This window comes from Amphiura filiformis, chromosome 10, assembly GCF_039555335.1.
Source record: "Amphiura filiformis chromosome 10, Afil_fr2py, whole genome shotgun sequence".
Classification (NCBI taxonomy): Eukaryota; Metazoa; Echinodermata; class Ophiuroidea; order Amphilepidida; family Amphiuridae; genus Amphiura; species Amphiura filiformis.
In genome coordinates, this window is record NC_092637.1 from 9479582 (window position 1) to 9492231 (window position 12650).

Genomic DNA, 12650 nt, shown 5'->3' on the forward strand with positions numbered 1-12650 from the left:
TACCTCCACCTTAATACCTGAAAGAACTTCTTAACACCTACAAACCGAGCCGCTCGCTTCGGTCGTCGTCGCTTTCTCTCCTTGAAGTACCACGGACTGTAGCAACATCAACGTACGGAGAGCGTGCCTTCTCAGTTTCTTCACCTAAGTTGTGGAATGGGTTACCTCAGCAGATTAGGAATGCCGCGTCACTTGCCACCTTCAAGAAACTGTTAAAAACTCATCTTTTATCAATCCAACTGTTTAAATTATATGTGTTTTGCTGCTATGTTGTGCGTGGTATCCAGTTAAGCAGACGTTTTAATTTTTCTCACCTCTGTCGGTTTTTTCCATCCGTTCGGCTTGTCCGTTCCACGGAGGTGATGATCTGTTTTTGCTCTCTCCTACTCGTCTGCTGCCTGGATGCCATGCATGAATCAATTTTGTGCAATCTTTCTTTTCAGATTGCTTATGTTGTTTTTAAGTCATATGTATATTGTTTGTTTTGGACCTATACTATGTTAGCTTTTTAAATCACGTTTTATCGTATGGTCATGTTTATGAGTGCTGGTTTCACTCTCTGAACTTTGTGTTTTTTATCTCTTTGTATATTTAATGCGGTTTTATCATTGTTTTTTTATAACTTTTAATTTTGTCGTACGGCTACATGGTATTCGAAATTGATTGAGTAACATATAGGTGTCCTTGGTAAAGTATTTAATCTAATTGGTGGTTGATATTAGGTGATTAACGATACTGTGACGATACTTTAAGGCGCCAGACACAAATTTGTTCGATCTTCGGATCAACCGTCGATGCTGCTTCGATGTTTGTTATTAATGAACTATCAACCAATTAATCAGTATTAACGCTAAATTTATATTGAACAATATCACTACAGGAACAGATTACTATTTTATCACAATTAATAATAATAAATTAATTGATTTCATAAATAATAAGGATCGACCAAGCATCGATGGTCGATTGAAATATCGAACTAATTTGTTTCTATTGTCTTAGTTTGACGTGTTAGTTTGATAAGCAAAATCGCTATTTTGTTGCCCCAACACTTAATTCAAACTATTTCATTTGACTCTTCTCTATCTGATTCATTAGCTCAGTTGGTAGAGCATCGGTCCGGTGATCCGAAGGTCCCAGGTTCAAATCCTGGATGGTCAGTGAAATTTTTTCACTGGCTGTCATTTATGTATGTGGAGACTTGTTTTTAAAAACCTTTCTCATAGTCATTTGACTGTTTGCTCATATATACATAATCGTCATCAATTTTACTATTTGCAATTTGAAAGTGCATTAATAGTAATACTCGAAGGGGAAACATCATACCTCTAGTGCCTTGTTGACATCGGCTTTACCCTCTGTGATTAGAATCTTACACACGTCTACGTGACCATTCTCTGATGCCGCATACAGGGCTGTTACTCCGTTCTATATAGCAAAATAAAAGTACAGTGAGCGACATTAGAAAATTGATTATATATGTGACCCGGCAGCACAAACGAGCCGTAAATTCCCTAAATTGTATTCTGTGTTACGGTGTAAAATGTGTACGAAGGTCGTATTCATCGATAACTTAAGTTGGCCCGACATCCGTCTCATTTTGACAGTTAAAAGCTAATCAATAATCATATTGTTGAAGTGGATAATAAGCTTCTCCCTTAGATGGCCGGCTATAGAACTTTTAATAGCTATGGTCTTTGTTTGCTTTTGCTAAATCCTGTTCAAGTTGTGGGTTACCAGGCATTGTATTTTGTACAGGTATGCATAACCAACAATTAACAATGAGAGAACTTTCTTAAACCTCGTTGACTTGGGGATGATTTGAAATGACCGCCAATTATGACTGTTTGATATATATTGCCAGCAATGTGGAAAGAGAGACACATGTAAAAACGTAAAAAGCTATAATTTTGTTGAAGGAGCAAAGTTTAACAAACCATAACTCCGCTTCTGGATATCGTTTGAAGTCAAATGATATACCATTTTTAAGTTTATGATGTTTATTTTTTAAACACGAAATAAAACAAAATTGACCGGGGAGGAATTTACGGCTCATTCGCCGTGGACGGTCACATATATAAAAAAAACCCAAAAAAACCCTACAACAACATTTTAAAAATGTTGTCAAAATAGATTTGGGCAAATATTGTTGTAAAATGTTGTTATAACCTTCTTTTAAAACTTGTTGTATTTAATGTAAATTATTTAGTTTGGATTATATTTCAGAACGGAGAGTGCCTGGAAATAAATGCATGAAGCATATGTGAAGGATACCCACGAATGCACTACTGTATCAAGATCAGCACTACAAGCAAGGAAGAATCACCTAAAAGAGACATCTGACAAAGTTAATCAGGAAATCCTGGAACAAAATATCAGCCAGGTAGAGAAAGCAGATCAAAATTGCCAGCACAAAGCTGCATGGGACCTGATAAATAAGATCAGTGGAAGGAGAGCTGCCAGAAAAGGTCAGATCAAAGGGGACACACAGAGTGAGAGACTGCATTCTTGGTTTACCCATTTCCAGCAGCTACTTGGGAATCCACCAGTCATCACCAATGAGGAGCCGATAGAGCAGGCACATTGGGAATTTTACATGCGTACAGATGCTTTCGATCAGGAAGAGTACGAGGCAGCAAAGAAGGTCATCAATGAAGGAAAAAATGCAGGTGATGATGAAATCACACCAGAAGTTTTAAAGAGATGAAACCTTGATGACATCATACTCTTATTTCTGTAATGAGGCATTACTGCATTGTAGGAAACCTGAGCAGCGGTCAATTCTCAATCTCATCCCAATTCCAAAAAGCGGTGATCTCAGAGAGGGCAGGAACTACAGAGGCATCTGCTTATCATCCATAGTGGCAAAGACCTACAACAGACTACTACTCAACAGACTTCGTCCCTTCCTTTATCCTGTACTACGAATGAACCAAAATGGCTTCCGCCCTGGAAGGTCTACTGTGTCACAAATACTGGCCTTGAGAAGAATTATTGAAGAGATAAACAACAACAATCTGCAAGCAGCACTGGTCTTCATCGATGTTAAAAAGGCGTTTGACACCATCCATCGAAGGATCTAGGAAAATGCTAGACATTCTAAGAGCATATGGAGTACCAGAGAAACTCGTGGCGGCTATTGGAAACACCTATGAGAATAATGTTGCCCATATTACCACACCAGATGGAATCACCGACGACTTCAAAATTCAGGCTGGAGTACTACAGGGGGACACACTTGCACCATTTCTATTTGTAACAGTCCCGGACTATGCTCTCAGGAAAACACTACAGGGTTCCCACTAAAAACAAGGAGAAGTCGGAGGATAGGCCCGCAAACAATTACAGATCTCGATATTGCTGACGACATAGCACTATTGGCCGAAAGTCTCAGTGATGCCGAAGAGCTACTCCATCTTGTTGAGACTGCAGCACTAACAGTCGGTCTCAGCATGAACGCTAAGAAAACCAAGGCAATGGTTTACAATATGGCCGCATCCCCAATCCAAGCACTTGATGGAAGCGAGCTTGAAGTAGTTGACGACTTCAAATACCTTGGCAGCAGTGAAAAAGATTTCTTAAAACCAATCTTTTCATCACCACGGTCGAATCAGTTCTGATGTATGGTGCAGAAACCTGGACAATTACATCAAAGTTTAGGAAGGCGCTTGATGGTTGTTACACAAGACTACTGAGAAAAGCACTTAATGTTACCTGGCAGTCGCACACCACCAATAAGGAGCTGTGCGGCAACTCTTCCAATTTCCGAAAGGCTGAAAACTAAAAGGCTGAGATTTGCTGGATACTGTGCCAGAAGTGAAACAGAGGCAGCTTCCAGAGTTTTGCTGTGGCAGCCTACGCATGGTAAAATAGCAAGAGGACAACCACGCAAGGACTACATTAAAGCCATATTATAACATTTGCTGAGGAAGACGCCCTCACTGAATTTTTAAAATTCCTTTTTTACACGATTAAATTGTACTTTATTAAACCAATATACCCTGCAAAAAATCAAGATTCTAAGTGCTGTAGTTTTGTCAAAATCCGTGATTTTGAATAAATGGCTGATTCAGCCCTTTATTATTACGATGGAATTATTAGTCGAACGCATACACGATGTTCATAACACACAGTACGTCACGGCGTGCGGGACGGTGATATACATAACAACAAAGGGTCGTACCACAACATGACCGAAGGAGTGGTACGTATTGGCGACATGTGCGCTGGTAGTAAATTCCAATTTTCTTTGCTTTGCCGTAGTTGTTCGGCTTAAAAATAAAAGGAGATATATCTGACAGTAAAAGCTAACATTTTATGGCAAAGAAATGCTAATGTATTTTGTTTGAAAATGTTATAATATTGCTTTAAGCAACTAATCGAGGATACTGAGCTAGAGAGACAAGACATTAGGAACTGCATGCAGAACAGAGTCGTGTGGAGAGTCATCAGCGGAGTCCGACTAGACAAGTCGACATAAGCATGTACGCAAGGATTATATTAGGCAAGAAATGCTCCTAATTGGTTGGTCAATGTTATACTAAGACTTTTTGGCAACACGTCTTACCACCCCTCTCTGATTGTCAAACATGTTGGTACCCTGAAAATGTATAATGGGTCTGCTCATTTCATTGATACTAACATGCTCCGTATCAGATTTTCATCAGGTTGTTAGCCTATTTAGAAAGAAAAAATGACTATTCTAACATAAATTATATAGGGTGTTTCAAGCCCATATTATCAATATAATTTTGATTATAGCACCTTCAACCCGTCAACCATGATAGCATACATTTGTCTCAGGTAGACAGGTCGTCAATTTTTTCACATTTAAATACCACCTTCTTGAGCAGTATTTGGCGTATTTGAACGTTGCATAATTTAAAACAATATAATGATACTGGAAATGTCGCTGGGATTGTGTGACGCTTCTTGATATTCAAAATAGTGCTGCGTGAACTAGCTCTATTGTATAGAATTAATGTTGGTATCAACACAATTATACATTTTTTTACCAAAAAATGTGAATATTAAAATAGATATAACTTAAGTATGAACTTGAATTTCCTGAAGAGAATGCATATTACGTGTACATTCATTACCCGTTATATGCCTCTTTATTATTGATCCTTAAATTTCAGACATTGTTACCCCACGAAACCATTCGACATCGTAATTCTCTTATGTAATATGAAGAGATAAAGAAACTTGCCCTTCTTAAAAAGTATTTTTACTACAAATGCGGATATGTTAAATGCAATTTTATAAAGATTCACAATAGCTGACACACTCTTACGTGTAGCATTTTCTTTGACTATTAATTTGAGATACTCATTATTACCGAAAATGTATTTGACCAAAGAAGCAACTATATTCAATATTTTGTTTATAGTTTTCAGCCATTTCATATCTATCCGAGTCAAAGCTTGACATTTGTTTTTCATTTTGTTAAAATTAAGTTATCTTGGTATATACAAAGGAATCAGCGCAAATTCGTGGGTAACATACATGAACGTACATTACAATAATACACCACAAACATAGGCAAAATATCACGGATATAAAAAGTGTTCAATAGTGTTAAACAAAATGTATGTATTTTGCAAAAAATCATTTATGCATATTAAGAAAATTTATCTTTCAATTAATTGATCACCACACAACGATTCACTAATAATGTTTTTTCTTTTTCCGCAAGTCAAGACTTAGAGTTAAACGGGTTCATGTTGCCCTCTTTGGGAGAATTTTTTCGCGTTTTTGTGGGAAGTGATCACATACTGAAGATATGGCTATTGTCATTACAAATGAAAAAAAATGGTTAATTGTAATTACTGTAATTTTATGTTTTGGTTTCTTAAGGTTTTTTTCCTCAAAAAGAAAAAACAGGAAATGTTGAAAAACAAAAACAAATCTTTAATATGCACAATGTATGGCAATACATTATATTTTGGAATATAAATCCAAAATGTATTTATTTTATTTAATGTCACGTAACTTACGTAGCTATGGTTGAATTATATTTGTTTAATATATTAAATTTTGACTTAAATCCAGTTCAACGTGGAATCTATAACAATAACTGTTTCTTATATGAAACATGTTCGCATGCTGAAAATAAACTCATTATTGGTAACGTGGTTGCTACTGAAAGCTCTAAAAAATCAAAATAAGTTAATACCCCTTAATTAATGACCATTATTACAAAAATGGTTTATGTTATGCCAAATATAATGTATTCAAAGCAGATTTTTTTTCTACGTATTATATAACATAAGCCAAGATTTGAAAGTTGGAACATTGCAACTTTCAAATCTTCATTGACTGATATTCACTATCTATTGAAAGAAATCTGTTCGGATCTCTCATTGGATCATTCTATTTGTTTCATGCATTTGGAGGATATCAAAACAAGTGATAATCAATAACAAATGATGATAATTATTGTGATTATTCACTTAATGTCAAATTGAAACAGTAAGATTTCCATATTTTCTGACCAACAAGATCATCAATAGCCTACAATTGCAAATTGTCCTTTTAATGGTAAAGTTAGATTAAAAATTTCCTGATTAGTAAGTGTTACCAATTTAACTATTGGTCTTCCACTTCTTGTGAACTTGTTGGTCACAGAAAATATTGAACTTTTCATGTTGCAATATCAAATGTTTTGACTTCTGCGAAAAAAATAAATTCCAATGAGAGCCGAAATCATCACCTTCCATAGATACTGAATGCAAGGAAATATGATTTTGCTGCCACTTTCAAATCATCAAATGAGGTGTCATAATGCGTAAAAATAAATTATGCTTCAATGCTTTTTTACAATTTTGCATACGATGATACGATAACCCTTTTTGGAATGATGGTCCTTCATTAAGGGGGCAGTTACTTTTTTTTTAATGTGTTTATGTTGAATTCATGAAGCGGTGGCCAGGAATATTTATACATGTATAGACGTGTTGTCACTATACCAAATTGAGGTTACTATACATACCATCGTTACTTTATTCACCCACTCATTGCTGGCTCTAACCAATTCCTTGAATGCATCGATATTTTCTGATAGTACGTCAACTAATATGTCCAAGTGTTTTTCGCTGTGTCCCGGATATACCTGTAATAACAAGCAGGAATAACACATGAATACCATTGTCTCTAACATTGTAAGATATTTCGAATAAAGGTTGTTGGTATAATGTATTTAAAAATATGCTCAAATGAAAACGACGAAACGAAAAATTAGTGCACGTATTGATCTTGATAGTTATTCATATTATTTCACATAACTGCATCCCTGACAAAAAAATAATTGAAAAACAACAACAACAACAACAACAACAACAACAACAACAACAACAACAACAACAACAACAACAACAACAACAGCAACAAAAACAATAAAAAAAAAAAAAAACCACCAAACCACCAAACAAAAACAGAGCAAATGATATGGTGAATAACTGAATATTCAAAAAGCAAAATAGGCCAGAATAATAGCATCCACTTAAACTTGGTACACGAATAGACTACAAAAAAGGCAATACATTAACAGCAATTAAATTATAAAGTTTTTGACGGTTTTGGACAATTTTATTAAATAGTGGGGTCAATAACTGTAATGATCGTGCACTTCTGGATAAAAGAACTAAACTTGTAATGGACATTCCTTGGGGGCTAAATGCAATAAAAGTTTTAGTATGGGTGCCCTCAATTCCCTCATAGGCCACGGCCCTTTTCTTTTGGGGTAAAATATATTTGATATTTTTCATGAAGTTGGCCCAGACTTAGTTCAAATTTTACCAGAGTTTCCAACGTGCACCAATATATTACCAGAAACAGTGCGCAAAATTTTCGTGTTCCCAAATCCACTACCATCACTTCTGGCTCTTTTTATTATAATGCCATTCAGGATTGGGCCAACTTACCAAGTGCAATCAAATCAATTTCTGATAAACCAAGTTTCAAAAAGTCTGTAAAAACTCATCTTTTTAACCAAATTTAGTTTCTAATGATTTTAATCATGTTTAAATCCTTTTTTTTACTTTTAATATTCACTTGTATATAATATCTATTTGTATGTATCTGTTTTTATTTATGCCTTTTGCCCTTCTATGTATAAAGGACCCCTTCGGAAATAAGCCTTTGGGCTTAAAGGGCTATCCTGTGATATCTCCTTGCATTGTTTTTATGTACATTATATGTTATTTATCTTAATGCATTTTATATCTATTTACCTTGTATTTTTGTATGTGCAATATGGAGATACCGAATCAAATCAAATCAAATCAGGTGTGAGCCCCAATCGCTTGACCAGCAGACTTCTGCTAACCATGCTATTATGTCGTCCATATCTCTTCCACCAATAGAGATTAAATCCTTTCGCCATCTTGTGGGTACAAATGATACGCGTGTGCATGCGTCGGACACCACGCGCAGGGCGCAGCTTGCCACGCAGCTGTTATTGCGCATCGACACGCTGATTTTGCTGTTCACGCATGGAGATCGAACAACCATCGCAGCGTGTGCCCACAAGATGGCGGCATATGACGTCACGCTGACGGCCTCTATTACATTTTTAAATGTAATTGGAGGAAGAGGAAGAGATAAATTACTCGCGAAGAGCCGTTCAACATCCTCTAACTCGTCTATAAGGACAATCCTAACTCTCTGAAAAATTTGGATTTGGTCCTCCCCGACTGATACCGTAACCATGCCAATAATGTATACGGCCCTCTACATTTATGACTGGTTTAATGCTCGAAAAGCGGATCAGTGATACTGTAGTCAGTGTCCTAAATCGGTAAATTACCGAGGGTTACTTACATTGGTAATATTACCCGGTAATTTACCAAATGTTATTTTACTTACCAGAAAATAGGTAAATAAGTGTTTCGAGTCTTAAATTCTAAAATTTTAATATTTGTATATGCCATTCAACATCTAATATATTATATTTTACATTTGTTACAGTATTTTGATTTATGGTTGACTGTTGATTTATTTAACTGCTTTGAAAATGCATAGAGTACAATAAACCTTACAAATCGCCCCTCCCCATTAACCATTGGCACGGAGGTAAGAATACAGAATTGTTTGATTTTTCTGATAATGTATATATTATCACGATATGTTCTATAATGTACACATGGAAAATTGTACACGCTAAAGAGGAATCTGAAACTGCAGAGGTATCTAGTGATGAGCTAGAGGACAACCCTACATTATCAAGAATGGTATAAACATACCATAAATGCTACTCGAGAGATGAAGACTGAACGAGAAATACATCAACGAAGGTAAAGATGAGAAGCAGTCAACAGAAAAGGCCAATGTGAAGACCTTTAGGGCGGTTAAACATTTCTTTTTCGAAAGTCACATTACATTTCTCTCTCACATAACGGGCATATGAAAACGATGACATTCATCAGAATATCTTGGCCGTTCTTGAAGACAAGACGGATAAAGGCATGGACATACGCAAAGCACTTAGAAGAGTGCTGCCTAAACATCCAGCGAAATTTGACGGACTATTCGAACAAGAAGATAATGAAGATGAGGGGTGGAATTAGAATATGCCAAAGTACAGTGAAAAAACTGAACTGATTTTCTTTGGATCTATATATACTAAGCGTAAACTAAACAAATATCCTGATTTTCCATCAGAAGTGACGATCAAATTATCAATGCTAAACATTCTGTAGTTTGGTCTTGAACTAAATCAATATCTTGACGATGAGCAAATTCTCGGTTCAAATTCCTTTACAGACAAGCAAATTGTTTTAATCATAGCGTCAAAAAGAAATTCCGCTTCAGTCTCATCTTGGTGTGCAGGCGTTTCCAAATATCACGCTCATAGACCGAGCTCAAACAAAATTATTCATTTCATCCTGAATAAGGATTTTTGATATCAGTAACAGGGTTGAGCAGTTCCATCTGAATCATGTTTTAAATACATTTTACAACACCTTACTTGACTACATGAATGAGAATTTGACAAGAGTGTCAAGTGTGCATCAACATAATACAAGTTCATAGGATCAAGTCTTTCATTTTTGGTTCTTTTTATTTTAATCCTATCAAAAATTGGAATATATTGCTGGAAAATATTAAATTCGTTTAACTGAAATACAAGTATAAGAAATGTGTAATTTTTTAAACCAAATGAATGTCTATTTTTTGGTTTAGTGTTTTTATTTTATTTTTCTATTTTGGTGTGTTTATGAAGATTTTAGTCCTTTTATAGGTCAATGTTTACTTTTTAATATGTTAAGACAAATATGTTAAATAAATTGAGTTCAACTATATACAAACATCAATTGTAAATTACAGTGTTTTAGCGCGCCGTCAGTTATCATAGTACCGGTGCAGTCGGTCACTGTGTGATGAGTCCTGATGAAGTCAGAGCCACATCTGACGAAAGCTTGCCACTCACACAGTGACAGGCTGCACCGGTACTATGATAGCCGACGGCGTGCTCCTTACAACACAGTGACATATCATGAATTCCTGTTGAGAAAGCTTACTTATTATCGATTGTTTTTTCTTTACATTTAACATACCGGGTACTTACATAACCGGAGGGGTTCCTCCAATGCTGTATAGTCGCCAAGAACAAGTCCACATTTCTACTTTGAAGAGCTTCTATTATACGCCTGCAAATAATATTCAATGCAAAGTTATTCGTTGGGTAATAAAATTCAAGTTACGTGGTTAAGTAATAAACCTCTTAACAGATCAGAACCGTAGCATCCATGATAGTGGTGGATTTCATAACTTTGCTGAATACAGTGAGTAATAATACCATCCTTCATCCTTTAACACCTCAACAAAATATCTCATCGACATTTTTCTTCCGTATGTACTACACGCGGGCATATATTTGGTAAGATAAGATATTATGTCTAAAATGTCAAAAGTACAAATGCTTACCGTCGAAATGTTCGATCATCATAGTCCATTGTGACTTAAACCAGATTAGCCTAGAAGTGTAATGATTTATCGTTTTTTATCCTGGTGGAAACAATTAAACACAATGGATTACATGGAATAGCAATAATGAGGATTGAATGTAATCAAGACACGATTTATGACCATATGTGATAATCAAAATAATATAGGCCTATATAAAGAATTAGTTAACTAGTTTTATACTCGAGTCAACTACAGCCGAGTCTGAGTCAAAGGTCTTTAATGTCTAGCCCGCGTCCGAGTCTGCGTGCGAATCCAAGTGTGACAGTGTGCTGGTCGTCCTATATCTTGTAAGTGAGGTTATAATTACACAGCCGTGACGTTAGTCACGGCTGTGTCTTTTTTCTTACAGGTTCTTTCTTCTTCTTCTTCTGTCAACCATTACATTTGCTCTAGCACTCACATGCTTACATCGATTTTGACCTAACTTGGTCACAATAATCATTGACCGTGCCCCTACATGTCATATGAAACTTGTGGGGTCAAAGGTCACGCAGGGGTCATAGGGGTCAAAACACGTGATTTCAACTAAAAATGCATCTTCTCCCACAACTTGTACACATGCATTGCTATTACCCAGTGACTATGTGGTGTACACATATTTGGGGTCAAAGGTCATTAAGGGGTCACTTCCGGTATAAAACGAAAAACCTTCACACATTTTTATTAGCTAAGTAAAACATAGCACAGTAACGGTATGTTCACATATGATCTGCAGTCATCCAATGTATATGTGGTATTTTTTTATTTGGGGTCAAAGCTCATTTAGGGGTCACTTCCGGTATAAAAAGAAATATCTTTAAAATGCATCTTCTTCCACAAATTATGTGGGACAGAGACGCCATTTGTACACATGCATTGTTATTACCCAGTGTCTATGGGGTGTACACAGATTTGGGGTCAAAGGTCATTAAGGGGTCAATTCCGTTATATAACGAAATACCTTCAAAAATTTTTATTAGCTAAGTAAAACATGGGACAGTAACAGTATGTTCACACATGATCTGCAGTCACCCAATGTATATGTGGTATTTTTTTATTTGGGGTCAAATGTCATTAAGGGGTCACTTCCGGTATAAAACGAAATATCTTTAAAATGCATCTTCTTCCACAGATTATGTAGGACAGTGATGCCACTTGCACACATGCATTGTTATTACCCAGTGTCTATGGGGTGTACATAGATTTGGGGTCACAGGTCATTAAGGGGTCACTTCCGGTATAAAATGAAAAACCTTCAAAATATTTTATTTGCTATGAAAAACATAAGACAGTAACGGTATGTTCACACATGAATTGTGATTACCCAATTCATATGTGGTATTTTTTTATTTGGGGTCAAATGTCATTAAGGGGTCACTTCTGTCTGAGACGAAAAACCTTCAAAATGCCCGTTCTGCCACAAGTAACATAGCAAAGTGGTGCCATGCATTGACATTAGCCAATGTCTATGGGCGTTTTCACATATTTTGGGGTCAAAGGTCATTAGGGGTCACAACACGGCTGTGTTCGTGGGTTAGACCACAGCTAAGTCTAGTTCTTTCTTCTTCTTCTTCTTCTTCTTCTTTCTTCTGTCAACCTTTACATTTGCTCTAGCACTCACATGCTTACATCGATTTTGACCTAATTTTGTCACAATGATTATTGACTGTGCCCCTATATGTCACATGAAACTCGTGGGG

At 36.1% G+C, this 12650-nt stretch overlaps 1 protein-coding gene across 1 annotated transcript; it reads right to left on the reverse strand.

Moving 5' to 3' along the window:
* Positions 1-1320: 1320 nt before the first annotated feature.
* On the reverse strand, positions 1321-10958 carry LOC140163224 (uncharacterized). The gene is made up of 4 exons (XM_072186621.1): positions 10930-10958; positions 10571-10652; positions 6995-7114; positions 1321-1428 (listed from the first exon to the last, which is right to left on the reverse strand). The coding sequence occupies exons 1-4, from the start codon at positions 10956-10958 to the stop codon at positions 1321-1323; spliced, it is 339 nt and encodes a 112-aa protein (XP_072042722.1).
* Positions 10959-12650: the final 1692 nt, after the last annotated feature.